This window comes from Plectropomus leopardus, chromosome 7 (assembly GCF_008729295.1).
Source record: "Plectropomus leopardus isolate mb chromosome 7, YSFRI_Pleo_2.0, whole genome shotgun sequence".
NCBI classification, from domain to species: domain Eukaryota; kingdom Metazoa; phylum Chordata; class Actinopteri; order Perciformes; family Serranidae; genus Plectropomus; species Plectropomus leopardus.
In genome coordinates this window covers 34,848,651-34,863,548 of record NC_056469.1, presented here as the reverse complement: position 1 = coordinate 34,863,548, position 14,898 = coordinate 34,848,651, and the positions used below count along the sequence as shown (strand labels likewise).

At 40.6% G+C, this 14,898-nt stretch overlaps 1 protein-coding gene across 1 annotated transcript in view; it reads left to right on the top strand.

Moving 5' to 3' along the window:
* The window catches only part of cpne4a (copine IVa), a 68,642-nt gene extending 54,547 nt beyond the window's left edge, over window positions 1–14,095 (top strand). The window contains exons 9-15 of the mRNA XM_042489768.1: window positions 1,635–1,694; window positions 3,496–3,629; window positions 5,404–5,458; window positions 6,920–6,971; window positions 9,992–10,125; window positions 11,550–11,786; window positions 13,932–14,095. Of these exons, the coding sequence (XP_042345702.1) occupies window positions 1,635–1,694; window positions 3,496–3,629; window positions 5,404–5,458; window positions 6,920–6,971; window positions 9,992–10,125; window positions 11,550–11,786; window positions 13,932–14,063 (804 nt within the window). The 3' untranslated portion in view covers window positions 14,064–14,095. The remainder of the gene's footprint in view (window positions 1–1,634; window positions 1,695–3,495; window positions 3,630–5,403; window positions 5,459–6,919; window positions 6,972–9,991; window positions 10,126–11,549; window positions 11,787–13,931) is intronic.
* Window positions 14,096–14,898: the final 803 nt, after the last annotated feature.

The following is a 14,898-nucleotide window of genomic DNA, read 5'->3' as shown; positions in this document are numbered from 1 at the left end:
GGGGACTCACTGGGCCCCTGGGGGACTCGGGCACTGGGCCAACAGTCCAAACCCAGACGTATAAAGATATTCAGGTTACTGTAACACACTGAGAAGGATGCTGGAGCTCATGAATGTCTGGAAGTTTTGCTTGAAAAGAGACTTCAATAATTAGTTCATTATCAAAACAGTTGCAAATATTTGTATTTAAATTAAGGAAAACCTCTTTCCCACTGCTAACACCAGCTCACATTTGGCTTTTTAATGCAGAGAGACTGCGTGTGATCCGCATTCACACAAATGACTCTGCAGTAGACACGGCTTTGTATCGCCTCCGGCTCTGATTGGCATTGATGGGAACACAACACCCGGGTCAATTCAGCTCCTTAACGGGCACGTGCCATCATTAATTACTGTCCATCTCCTCCTAAGCAGCTAAAACACGGATCCAAAGAGAGACTGAATAACTGAGAGAGAGAGAGAGATAAAGAGAAGAAACCTCTGAAAAGTTTTCACAGACCTCTGTTCATGCTGCTGCCTGCTGCTTACCTGTTCTCCAGCCTTACCGGGACGTCACGCAGACACACCAACAAAACACCACACACACGCACACACACACACACACACACACACATACACACACACACACACACTCAAGCTGACAGAAAGGCAGACGTGAGTGCTGGAATGTGTTTATTGGCAGAGGGACTGCAGTCGATCATTAGTATTTAGTGTGTTTATCTGTGTTTGAAAAATCCATGTGCGTGTGCTTATTTTGTTGGAAAAGGGTTAATTAAAAACACATAATAAGGCCAAATACGCAGCATGATTGATGAGAAAATTACTTGTATTAAACTTACTTATAACTAATTTTTTTGGAAATCTCCTGTTTCCCATTTCCATCAAACTGAGTCTCGACTATCTCATTTAAACTCTCCTTAACTGCCTCTGCATCGGAAAAGCACTTTTTGTTTTTACGCAGCACCCAGGCCGCTCAGTCAGAGACTTCAGTCGCTCTGTCATCTCACAAACAATTTGACTACTGATTCATTGGAAGATTTTAACTAACAAAGTTTTGTTTTCATCATTTCTGTAACATATTTCTTAATTATTGTCTGGCCTTTGTGCGACTTTGTTGTTTGGCTTTTATTGTTATTGTCTCTTGGGTTTCTTGCTTCTGCTTTGCCTTCTTTGTCAAAGCACTTTTAAAAGATGCTATATAAGTAAAGTTATTATTATTATTATTATTTTTAACTCTCATTAACATTGGGACATGTGGCATGTGCTCTCCAAGTACTCTTCTAGTTTCAAATTTTTCATTGGAGCCACAGGCTGAGGAGGACCGGCAAACTGAACCTCGTGGTTTGGTGGTTTCCGTTATAATTCTTTCTCATGGAACATGATGTCCAACAAAAACCCTGAAAATGTTTGAAGTACGTCTCGACGGCAGCAGAAAACTGTGCTGCTGCTGTTTAAACCTGCATCAGTCTGATTGGACATTAGACGTCAGCTGGTCGACAAACAGCTGTTCGGCGAGGATGAATGAAACAGCTGATGCAAGCGTGACTTCACAGCTGCTTTGATGTTTCGTCATTCAGAACTTTAAATGATTAAATATTCATCTTCTCGTCTGCCGTGTTTCTCTCCGTCTGCAGATCATCAAGATGCACTCCTTCCTGGATTACATCATGGGCGGCTGTCAGATCCAGTTTACAGTGAGTGCGCACACACACACACACACACACACACACACACACACACAAACACACACACACGCACGTACATAAAGAGTTCACAGTCAGGTCGTCTTCTTGCCTCATATTCCCGTCAGTGGCGAAAAAAAAGTGTGCCCCGTTTCTCAGAGTAATTTTTGATGTCACCATGGAAACGGTAACCACGGTGACATGCTCAGTGTCCCAGTTAACATTCGCATCTCTCACTGGGATCTGACCAGTTTAACCAGTCCAATGCCGCAGCTTGTTTCCTCTCTTAATGCATTTATAGATATTTATTAACACTTTTATGTGAATTTGATAAACTCCAAGTTCACTTAAGTTACTGAATTTATGCAAGAAGGGGACTCTTAAAACTAGGCCAAGTTTCTGGGTTGTAACAGGTTAATTTAACATGATCATTGTGTCAAGATGTTCCACATCAGCTAGTTCCTAAAAGTATGCTTCTTAAAAGATCTGTACTCTGTACAACTCCACGTCCAAAAACTGGAACTTTCCCCTAAACTCATGACTGACAAGACAATAAATAAAGATTTGTTTCCACGAGCAGAGAAACTCAGTTCTTCTCAAATCAGTTCGACTCTCAGGACAGAAAAGACTGAATATTTTACAGAAGCTGTCCTTGCTTGAGTTTGATTTTAAACTGTGTCAAACACAACGTTTCTGTGATGGTGCCACATGGACAGGCGATAACCTGATGCATGCTGGGATACACCTCAGCTCCCCTGAAACTCGACTTCCGTGCTGTAAACTTCCTCTTTTAACAACTTTAAAAACATCTTCCCTCAGTGTGGCAGAGATTCAAACACGCCGCCGCTCAGCGTCCTCCTGTTGCTCACTCGTGTAAACATTCAGCTCAACAGCACAACAAAGCTGCTTCACTTCCTGCAGCCCAGCAACGAAATCCCACTTCTCCCCGAATGTTTAAATGTTTAATCAGCGGGAAACTCCATCCGACAACCTGCAGCCAGTCAGGAGAAAAAAAGACAGTGTTTCTGAAACGATGTGCGGAGGGTTAATCGCCCAGGAGGGTCAGAAATTCACTCAGCAGGTAAACAAGCGAGGAAGCTTCGGTTTAGTGAGAAAAGCGTCAGAAAACAGGAGCGAGGCTGTGTTTCTCTGCAGCAGCGTGTCCAATCAGCTGTTTGTTTGTTGCTTAGTGTCGTCTCCAGAGGAAACTCTGTCTGCAGGTTATTTTACTTCACAGTCGACTGAATTCAGATGATGAGACTCTTTATTTCTTCTTTTTACAGACAAACACTTTATTTACAACGATTCTCTCTGGAGACGGTTTCCACCTACATTCTGCTCAAGTTTATTTATTTTTAGAAAACAGATAAATGATATATGAAGCATTGTCTATAGTCTGTGTTATTTTATTTATTTATTTGTAAACAGAAAAACAAAATAACCACACTGTTTTGTTTTTTTGTTTTTTTTCAATTCGATTTTGAAACAGAATAATCAAAGATCAAATCATCACTTTAATCTGTTACCAGTTTTTCAGGTGTTTTTAAGCATTTTAAAACTTTCTCAGTATTTTGTTGCCTTTGAGCCAACTTTTTTGAAAATGTTGAAGGCAAGAAATTCAGAATTAGTGTATATTTAAAAAAAAAAACTAAATTGGCCTCAATTGTCCAACAATGAACGTTCAAAGGTCCCCAGTAAGCTGTTATTAAAGTGAATGAGACATGAGTCATATGTTACACTTTGAGGACATTTTAAAGGGTTAAAGCTATCTGGTGAAGCGATGCTGGCCTCTGATTGGTTGTCGTGTCTGCAGGTAGCCATCGACTTCACGGCTTCTAACGGAGATCCTCGTAACAGCTGCTCGCTGCACTACATCCACCCGTACCAGCCCAACGAGTACCTGAAGGCCCTGGTGGCCGTGGGGGAGATCTGCCAGGACTACGACAGGTGGGTCTGCATCACTGCACAGCAGCCAATCAGATCAGTGCTTTCATTAATGATGACAACATTGCTTTTCAGATACTTTTCAAAAGTATTAGCAACTTGGAAGGAAATATTCCACAAATTGCAAGAAATTAATAGATTTAGAAGATTATTTTGAAAAACCCAGGGGAAATGTCCATGTAAAGAAGAGAATTATCATATTTTTCCAGGTAATTTATTTTTTTCTTCTTCTTTGTTATTTCTTTATTTATATTTATTTATTTCATTTTCTTGTACTTTTTTAAAAACTAATTTCTGCAAACAATTGTTGCATTTCTTTTTTCTTTTTTCTATTCATTGCCCTCTTCCCATGTTTTATTTTGTTTTGGGTTTTTTTTAAATAAATCGAGCCTTTGCCCACGGTTTCAAAGGTTGAAGGAAAAAAACACTCAGTGTGATCTGACAGTGGGTGATCTTACAGCAGGTTATAGAAGAAGCAGTTAGTGACGCTTCTCTGTTCTTGTGACAAAATGTTTTATTCACACTCAGAGGTACCGAAGAGGAAAAATAACTAAACTCGTCCGCCCATGCTCTTAATTCTAACTCGTTGGAAGTTGTCAGTTTTGTCTCGCTGAGTTTTCTTCTTCTGGCTGAGAGACTTAAAAACCCTTCAGGCTTCACTTTCTGTCCCACGCAGGCTTTTATAATATTACATTTTTATAAAAGACAGTATTTTATTCTCTGTGATGTGAAACCCTGAAGTAAAAACTTAAGCAGATTTCTCTTTGTTAAGGCCCTCAGAAGATTTAAATGAACAATTTAGTTTAAAAAACGCTGTTTGCACTAATAAAGCAAAAAATGTTGGTATTGTCCATTTCTGCAAACCACAGATATGTTACATTTGTACATGTTTTGGCTTAAAAGATGTAGTTTTTGGTGGAACAATCCCAGCTAGAGACTAGGCTTAGGGGGTATGTAATGTTTCATGCCTTCCTAGACTTTGCCTTCCTGCAAAGTCATGGATAAACACATAGTCATAGAAAACACACACACACACACACACACACACACACGGGATGCAAACTCCACATTCCTGCACCAAAGTCAGTCGTTTGTGTGACCCGCTCCTTAATATAACATGGTCACGCAACCCGTTCTCACTCTGAACTTAGAACGTCAAAGCTGGACGGTAGGGAAACCTAAAACGTCATCGGTTGATGTGGACAACTTCAGACGGAGCCTGGGTTGGTTATTCCCCACGGTCTCTCTCTGCCTGCCGGCCGCCGGCTGTTTACAGTCCTGTAACTACACCCTCCACCACAGTGTCGCTGGTGCCTGCTCTACCAGTAGAGACCAGAGTCTGAGCTCTGGTGGTGCGTGCTGTGCACTACATACAATGAATTCAACAGAAAGAGAAGCACTTGTATTTATGATGGTATTAAAACACATAACTTTGGGATTTCTAAACATTCTGGTATAATTTAACACCGTGACACTGCCCGAGTCTACTGGAGACACCGTAACGTCCCAGTAAAAAACAAATGGTTTTTGTGGTACTTTCCCCAGGAAAGGTGACAGATCTCTAACAAACACTCACATTAAGACTTACACCAGGACATTTTAGGCGTATCATCTGAGCAGGAAGTAATCAGAGTTCATTTCTCTGCTTTGTGTTGAAGTAGCGGCGGTCTGAATGAGCTCGTTAACTCCTGCTGGCATCCAATCACAAACCCTTCTCCAGCCTCGCTTCCATTTTTACACTCAGACCTTTCCATGTCTTTTTTTTTTCTCCTCACAGTGACAAAATGTTTCCTGCGTTCGGCTTTGGAGCTCAGATCCCTCCTGACTACAAGGTAATTCACCTGGTCAGCTCTCCGTCTCTCCCAGCATGCTCTTTGTCTGCAGGGGGGAGGAGGCCTGGGGGAGGGGGAGGGGGAGCTGGTCAGAGACGTCGGTAATTACCGTTCGGCCTCCATGCTGCGCCCGGCGGGTGCTTGTCTGATGCTGCATTCACATCATATGATAAAAATTGCTGATTATTTCCAGAAATATTGAGTTTTAATGTCCAGCTGAGACTCGAGGTAAAGGAGGTCAGAGTAAGATTATGCAACTTTCTTGGTCCGATAAAACTGGTGTCCTTTGGTTGTATCTCAATAAGTTAAGATAATCCTTTATTGGGGAGGTTTAGCTTTTGCAGGACAGAAATAAATACACATAGAAAAGGGAAAAAAGGATATAGAACTCAAATGAAATCGATATAAATCTGCATATGTTTAATGTAATTAAATCTGCCGCTGAAAATAGTCTCCAACAGATATTTTAAAAACTAAAGTTTTAAGTCCTTATCATGCACAACAATTACAATAAAGTAGTTTTGGCCAATGAAATTCTTTCTTTACAGTGCTACTAAAAATGTATGAAAATATAAAGCATGAAAAACTGAGTCCAAGCCATAAGAAGTTAAAATATAGAAAATATAATACAATAAAGTATAACATATATAAAAGAGCGGCAGATTTTTTCCTCCTGTTTGTTTAATAAATACAGTGACCAGCTAATCTCACAAACATTATATGATCGATAGTTTGTTACTGAGTAACCTTGTTTCTCCAGCACTGAAGTGGGATGATTTCTAATAAAACAGAATGTCACTGAAGATCATTTCCATCCTGAATTACAGAGATTATATTTTTAATATTAGGTTTGAATGTTAATATTAATATTAATGTTACTTTGCTAGAAAACACATCGCTGTTAAAATGTTTGATTGCTCGCAGAATTTGGCAGCCAGACACTAAATCCATGCGTGATGGATCTTTTTCATTTGTTTTACTGACGATAAGAGAAACATGGAAGAGTTATACTTTAAATACTTTCACCTGTCTTTATGACTTTAGTTTCCATGATAAACGTGAAAGCTGTTTATTTATTTTTATTTATTTATTTTTTATTATGTGTATATATATATTTTTTTTTTATATTATGAATGCAGCATCAGTTACTGCTGTGATTGAAGCTTCCTGTACAGCAGCTGCCCCAGTGTCATGAACCCCTCTGGCTTCACCTGTGGGAGACAAAGTGAGAGTGGGGGGGGCGTCACCTGTCCTGCGAGTCTGATTGGTTGTTTTAATAAGACAGAGGGAGGAAAGAGTCAGTCAGCTGCTGCGATTAGATGTCAAGAAGAAGAAAATGAAAGAAAAATGAAGAGGGATGATGGTGAAGAGAGAGGGATGGTACTTATTTCATTGTTGAAGCTCTTTCTTTTGCTGATGAAGAGATCAAACAAACTTCCTGTACCCCCCCCCCCCCCCCAGGTCTCCCATGATTTTGCGGTGAATTTTAACGAGGAGAACCCAGAGTGTGCAGGTAGGTGCTTTCATTCTCTGCTCTCTTTGAAAAAATAAAATAAAACCAGTCAAATATTTGATAGTGAGCCTCAGAAGTCCGAGCGTGAAGGAAACTCTTTGATCTGAGAATTAGTTAGCTGCAGATCGAAGGAGCTCCATCGGTGACCGAGGAGGCGACGGCGTCTCCAGGTGACTCCAGCACAGGTGTACGAGCACGCTGAGGAGGACCTTCAGTCTGCAGGGTGACGGTCTGAGGCAGATTCATTTATGTAAATCTCCATGAAGACTGCGTGTCTGTAGTCTGGTCGGTGATTTAATGAGCTCCTGTGTCTCTGAACTGTCTCGTTGGTCCCCCGTCCTTTAAATACTGTACTTTTATTTAAAAGTTGATCTCTGAGCTGTTTGTCCTTCAACTTTCTTTACTTTTTTCTTAGCAGGGTGGGAAATTTAGCTTTTTTACTGTTTTTCTAAACAATTAATTGATTAAAAAAAATCAGCAGATTAATTGAAAATAAAAATTGTTTGCAGAACAACTGAGAAGCTAACTAACTACTCTAACGCTTTCTCATCCCAAGTAATTACATTTTGTCAGTGGATTTAAACGCCTACATATTAACCTCAGGGTATCCCTAAAATCTCTGCAAAAGCAGCGATATTTGATGACTTTTAAATCAGAATGTGCTGGCAAATTTTTTTTTTCCATCAGCAGTGCTGAAGTTCTTCGGTTTTATTTTGCATCGTCAGATGATATTTAGTGCGTCCGCTGACATGAGAAAGTCTTCAGACACATATTTCTACACAGCTTTAGATGTTGAATTTTGTTTCGTAAATGCTTCAGTTCTACGGGAGAATGCACAATTTATCAATACAATACAGATAACATCAAATCAAATAATTTCACATCAAAATTGTGCAAAAAAGGTCACAACAATAAAAACAACATTGAACTGATGTAACGTTATGGCGAATTCATTGCTTGAATTGCTTGAATTGAATTTAAATCCAAAAGCGGCGCTGCTGCTGTATGCCAATAAGGGAAGCACAGAAATATATAAATATCATAGTTCACTGACACAGTGTCATGTGACCATGGTGTGTTGGAGTGTAATAAACAAGTGATTTATTATTATTTATTAAACTTTCAGCATTATATAAAAATGAAAAGCTCCATCTTAAACAAACTTCAGGTAAATTGAAGCACATTGTGCTGATAATAGGCCAACCTCTCCTGACTGCAGGACTCTGACTTCAGCTTCTGTCAAACTTCTGTGCTGTTAATCATTTTACTCAGGAATTAAAAACTTTTGAGTCGGCCTACTTCTCCTATAGCTGCCAACATCCTGCCAACATTCACAGTTAGAGAAAGGCTGAAAATAAGCTCATGTGCTTGTGGCCCCGGGCCCCAAAAACATTACATCTGCCCCTGGTAATAATAATGAGAGCTCAGCGCGAGCGGCCGGATGAGACACGGAGCGATGCGTCCTGATCTCTGACATGGCTGTTGACAGCGCGGATCTTCGACGCAGCGGCTGGTAGTCAGACCATCAGCTGTTTGATCCGCGATAATGAAACAAGCACATAAGACTTGGCTGTCAGACCATCAGCTTATCTAGAGTCAAAGACCTTCGCTGCATTTGGTTCATCACAGCGGTATTCTCATCGTCATTGGCTGTTCGTGTTGTCTGTCAAAACATGGCTGGAATGCTTTCTATCGACATGTATTTCAATTGAGGAAAAGTTTGCGATTGATATCGTTCTTGTTTTATCGCCCAGCCCTATGCTGCAGTAAAACCTGAAGATTGGAGATCAGTCTCCAAGGTTTACGTTATGTTATCTTTAACCCAGGTGACGACATGATTGTAATGAGCTTTAAACATGGAAGTCAGGCAGACTTATAGTTGTTGAAAGGTGGATTCAGGAGCACAGCTTCCTCCTGATCCACGTCACTCTCTCCTGGTCTCTGTTAACTGGGTCAAAAAGAGAGAGAGACAGTCTGTGTTTAGCTGAAGGTCTCTGGTCCTCTCGGCTTTAAAGGTCATTGATCAGCTCAGAGAGACACTCAAACACCGACACTCTTAATTAAGACTCAGACTGTGTGTGTGAAGGAGATGGTGTTATCAATGACCTTCAGACACCAAATCACATCACTGCTGCCGCCAAGCATGCTGGGAACCCTCTAAACACATCCAGAGAGACATTGAGTGAACTTGAGCGGTCCTCCAGAGTCTGGAGAGGCCTCTCTCTCACTGGGTGTGCTTAATCAAGAATTGAATGTTCAAAAACGTGAATCCTCAGACGTTCTTCAGGGATGTATTAGATACATCATGATACAAATACATTTTCTGAGAGAAGTTATTCAGTTTATGACACAGATTTATATTTTCCAGCCCGTTCTCACTCTGCACTTGTCAAAAAGCGCTGCCTTGTCAGTCCTTGTGGTGTAAGCGTGGCGCCAAAAGCACCTTTTGTGTCCAACTGAAAAACAAACAGCTGGTGGCCTTGTTATCATTCACTGAGGAATGGCTTCAGATGGCGCTGGGCGCGACCACATACAATGCATACAGGGGGCATCACTTAAAAATGCAGCCGGACGAACTGGTTGCGTGTGCATGAAATGCTGGAAGACAGCGTCAGGGAATAACACTGCTGTTAACCACGTAATATAAGGAGCAGGCAGGCGGGAAGGTGAATGGGTCCCCTGAACAATCAACTTTCGTATGGGAGTGCGGACTTTGTATCTGGTGTGGATGTGTGTGAGTTTTTTTTCCTAAACCTCACCATGTGCTTTTTTTGCTTAAACCTAACTATCTGTGTTGCCTAATCCCAACCATTGTGACGTGCAGTTGTGTAAACATAAGGACTGTGCTTCTTAATCCAACCATGTGCATTTGATGAATCACAGTAACGGCCTCCCAGAGCGTAAACAGCTGACGCAGACGGATACCTAAAGCATCATACGTAGCCGTGAAAGGTCACTGACAGAGCGGCACCATGTGCATTTTGTAACTAAGTTAACTAACTAACTGTATTTTCTGTCAGGTATCCAGGGCGTGGTGGAGGCCTACCAGGCCTGCCTCCCCAAGCTGCAGCTCTACGGTCCCACCAACATCGCCCCCATCATCCAGAAAGTCGCCAACTCCGCCTCGCAGGAGGTCCACACCAAAGAGGCCATGGTGAGGAAACTGTCAGGCTGGGACGGTTTGTTGTTGTTGTTATTCATTCACCCTTTACCTGATCACAGTCTGTTTCATGACGTGAGGCGGCAAAGTTTGACATCAGAACTCACCATGAGCTCTTTTTTTCTTCAACAGCAGTTTGTAGGATTTGAGTCGCAGGGTGGATAATTGATCTGTTGATTCTCTCAGAGCTGGTCAGATTAATGAATGGAGAGGCAGCTTGCTGTAGAGGACTGCAAGCAAACTTTTAGACACTGCAGAGTGTACAGCAGTGTAAGTCTTACTTTCACTGCACCTGCTGTTCTGCTGCTCCATCTGTGCCCAGAGTATGCTCTGTGTCATGAGAGTGTGATGCAATGCATAACCGAATGGTACATACACAGCCCGTCTAGTGAACGGTCCACCTCTGGAACATACGTGGTGGCAGATGTTGTTAATAACATATAAATGAGTATGTGGGATAACCTGGAAACTGGCAACTCCACTTCAAATTTCCACCTATCCAGCCTCAGAGTCATACAAATACAAACAGTAACACTAAGAAAAGTCAGCCATTATGCTAACTTTGGGTAGATCCGTTCAAGCTATTCAGCTATTCGGAGTATTAAATCCAACACATACACGAAGGTCAGGGTCCTTGTTTGATCACAGAATAAATTGAGGGGCGGTATAGGAGGTAGTAGAGTAAAACACAAACTCAACTAACTTTCTTTGAGTTTGTTTTTTGACTGAACATCAGGATCCATAAAGATCAGGGGCTCTGGGAGACAGAGAGTAAAAAAGTGACGTTATTTCACATAACAAGTCCACAAAAACAACTCTGGTGGAAGTTATTTATTATCTCTCTTCACCTAGTTTGAGAAAGTGGTGTCAAACTGCCAGTCTCAAACTTTAGCAAATCAAAGATTAATTGTACGCCGCTTCAGACAAAAGTATTGCAGAAATCAGAAATGTCAAATATACTTGATGTAAGTTTGAAGAAAAGAAAACACAAATATACTTATGTAACTTGTTTATCTTTGGTCTTTTGCAGGGATAGTTTACGGTCAAGTTTGGTTCTTCTTTGGCATTTTGAGGACAGGCATGAAGTTGATTTGCTGCATCAAAAGCAGACTGTTAGCTCAAGTCTAAATTACAGCAGGTGCATCAAAGAATTAACCATTAACCTACTACATAACAACATTAATTTATTTTTTAGAGTTTTCCTTGCCTGTGTTGTCTCTTTTGATTTTAGGACATTTATGAGCTTTTGTTTACATTACAGTATTGTTTTTTGAGGTAATTGTCTTTTAAGATGAAGTGCAGATAAAAGAAATATTAACCAAGACAACCTGAGAACCAGGCTGAGTCAGATTTCCTAGTATAGTCTGAAGAGGTAAATCTTTTTTTTATTAATGATTTTTATACTCTCTGTCTCGCAGCAATACTTCATCCTGCTGATTCTGACAGACGGCGTCATCACAGACATGGCTGACACGAGGGAGGCCATCGTCCAAGCCTCTCACCTCCCGATGTCTGTCATCATCGTCGGGATTGGGAATGCAGACTTCAGTGACATGCAGATGTTGGACGGCGATGACGGGATCCTGCGATCGCCTAAAGGAGAGCCTGTCCTCCGGGACATCGTCCAGTTCGTCCCCTTTCGGAACTTCAAACATGTGAGTCTATTTGATGGACTCCCAAAAAATAAAATAAAATAAAAAATTTACATGTACATTCAGCTTAAGAGGAGTGAGTTTCTCTCGCTATCTGTGTCTTTTCAAGCTCCTTTCTACTGAGGAGTTCCTCAAGGCATGATTTTAGGTCCTCTATTGTCTCCTATTTATAAGGTTTATTTTGGGCTCATTATTAAGAAACACAATATTATAATACATAACTTGCGTTGCTGTGACTTTTATTTTGTAATACCATTCAGGGGGCTTTGAAGCCTCATTTGGCCTCATTCCTGAGTAACACTGGCCACCCCCTTTCAAATTCTTCCACCAGTTTACTGGGGAACAGACAGAACAATAAACAAAGTATCTGAAAAACGATTTAGATGCTGATTACCATGGCAGTGATTGACACTTTAAAGTATTCAGGTCAGCCATACTGATAATGAAATTGTAAGTAAGTGGACTGTAACTTCAGTGACAAATGTAATGCATTTCCTAAGTGATCATGTAGAGCTTATTTGAGAGATGTTTTTTACTGTTAAACAATAGCAATAGGAAGTGATTACCTTCAATTAGAAATAGCTGGAAACAATCTGAACATCAAATTATCTTTCAAAAAAATGAACAACAATTGACTTTGTGACCTGTAGAGTACGATAAAAACAACAGCGCCAAAATAATAATCTCCTGATTTTTTTTAAAGCAATCGCTAACAATCCCCTAAACTCTGGATTTCCTCCCAGCCTCCAAAACTAAATGTTTTTGTTTTAGTCTGTTATTAATAGTTGTAAATTATGTGTTGTTTGCTGTGTAAAAGGAGTTATTATAACAACACATTTAGCCATTCACAGCCTCTGTTTTCCAGGAGATAAAACCTAAATATGGGCACCAGATGGTGTGTTAATTTCAAAGCTCTCTACTTGATAGAAAATTATAAAGTGAGTATATATAACTTTGTGTGACCCTAAAGTATTGTAACTGTGGATGAAAGCAATAAGCCAGGAAGAGACGAGTGGAAAGTATGTTTTTCCGAGCATATTGGAAGTGGGGGAGGACGAGCCGAGGGTGTGAAGTTATTGGAGAAATGAGTGTTTCATCGGTTAGGAAGGGAGACAAGGTGGCAATCCGCCAACCGATCTTAAGTGGGAAATATTTTATTTCTCTCAAATGAATTTTCGGTCTTTAACGAGTCTGAAGGTTACAGACTCTACAGTACAGTGGGGATTTATCTTCATAGTTTGGACTCATTCTACAGACACTGGATGTATTTTCCCTCCTGGGTTTAATCTGTGTGATGAATGAGAGTTTCTCTCTTTGGCTCAAAAGGAAGCAATTTTCATTTGATAGGAGCAGAACGAGGCAGAGACGAGCAGCTCTGACCTCCGACAGCTACAGCTGCGGTCTGTGATTCCTCACAAAAGTAGAATTCAGGTTTTTAGACAAGGATGTCTGAAGGTATTTCACCCTAAACAGTACAGATTAAAATGTGCCTAATCTGCAGCATATTATGTACGTTGTACATAGAGTTGTTAGGGCTCAGTCATATATGAATACAGTGATTTGACACTATATCATCTCAGACATTTGTAATATTGTAAGTGTTGTTTTTTCGAGCATTTATAGACTGCATTATAAAAGTGATGTCATGTTATGAATTTACAAAACTGTTCTATATATGCCTTCACCTTCATCATCAGTTAGTAATCTTTATGGAGGTGACCAGGAGCTGACAGATGCCAATTAACAAATTTCAAAAGTCTGTCCATCCATAAACAGAGAATATTAGAAAACAATTTCTGCATACAATTATATTATTATATGACTGTGATGGATCTGCAGAAAGTTTAAATTTTCACGGCGTACAGTAATGAACTGAAACAAATGACAGTCTGGAGGGAAGGCAGTCAGTCTTAAACCTGATGGATGATGGAAAACGTTCAGCGGGATTGTGAAGCAAAAGTGATTCCTGGTAAATTAGCTGTAAAATGTGAAACTACCATTATGATCTTTTACACAGAAACCTGGGATATTCATCATTTACACAACATATTCATTTTATAAGAAATGAGTATGTTCATGTGCATGCTTGTAAATATGTCTGACAGCATTAAGAGTATGATAGATGTTTTCCTTGTGTCTTCTCCTCAGGCGTCTCCAGCTGCTTTGGCTAAGAGCGTCTTAGCAGAGGTGCCCAACCAGGTGGTTGACTACTACAACAGCAAGGGCATCAAGCCCAAAGTGCCCAGCGAGTACCAGTCTTCCAGGCCGTTCGGCCCCTGAGTGCCACCACTACAGGTGCTCCTGGACAGCACAACCTCTCCTGGACTGAGAAAAATGTTTACTGTCTTTTGTTCTTTGTTGATGCGGATGTTAAAGGTGCTACATGCAGCGTTTTACCATAAAACAGTGGCTCATTTTAATGTGATCACTGTAATAGGCCTACACAAGATCATCAAGAAGCCTGTCAGCCTCTATTGTACACTGGGTGAGATTTTACCGGTTGGACTAGCAGGAAGTTTTGCTGGATTTCTTTATGGAACAAAACATGTAGAAGGTGTTTCATTACCTGTCATCATCTTTTAAGAAGAGTAGACAAGAGGAGTGAAGCTGTTAGTCACAGAAGTGCTTCAGTAGTTGGGATGCTCCCAAGGGGGACAGGTACAGATATCTTTACATGTATACAATGGATAAACCATAAAAGGGAGACGAAGCAGTCAAAGAAGCTCAGATCCGCCACTTTAAAGATTTCAAAGATGTAATAAAAGTAGCATCAGGAGAAACAAAGAACACCATGTATCCTGATGATCCAATGCAGTTTGTCAACTTGCAATGGTCTTGAGGCAGCCATGGCTTACAAAGAAAACCATAGTCAAGAGGATGTGATGCACATCGTACCTGGACAATAGAAGCACAAGAGTCATTAATAAATGACAAACAAATTGCACTTTTCAGACCTGAGAACGGTACACGGAGGTCATGAAACCATACCTTAGAGCTGATATCATGAAGGAGTAACGGGAGGAGTCATGATCCAACCTCTGATTATAGCATCCCAAACCGGGGTTTACAGTTATTAGTAGCCTGTTTTGTAAGCAAATTTGCTTGCTATGTAGCA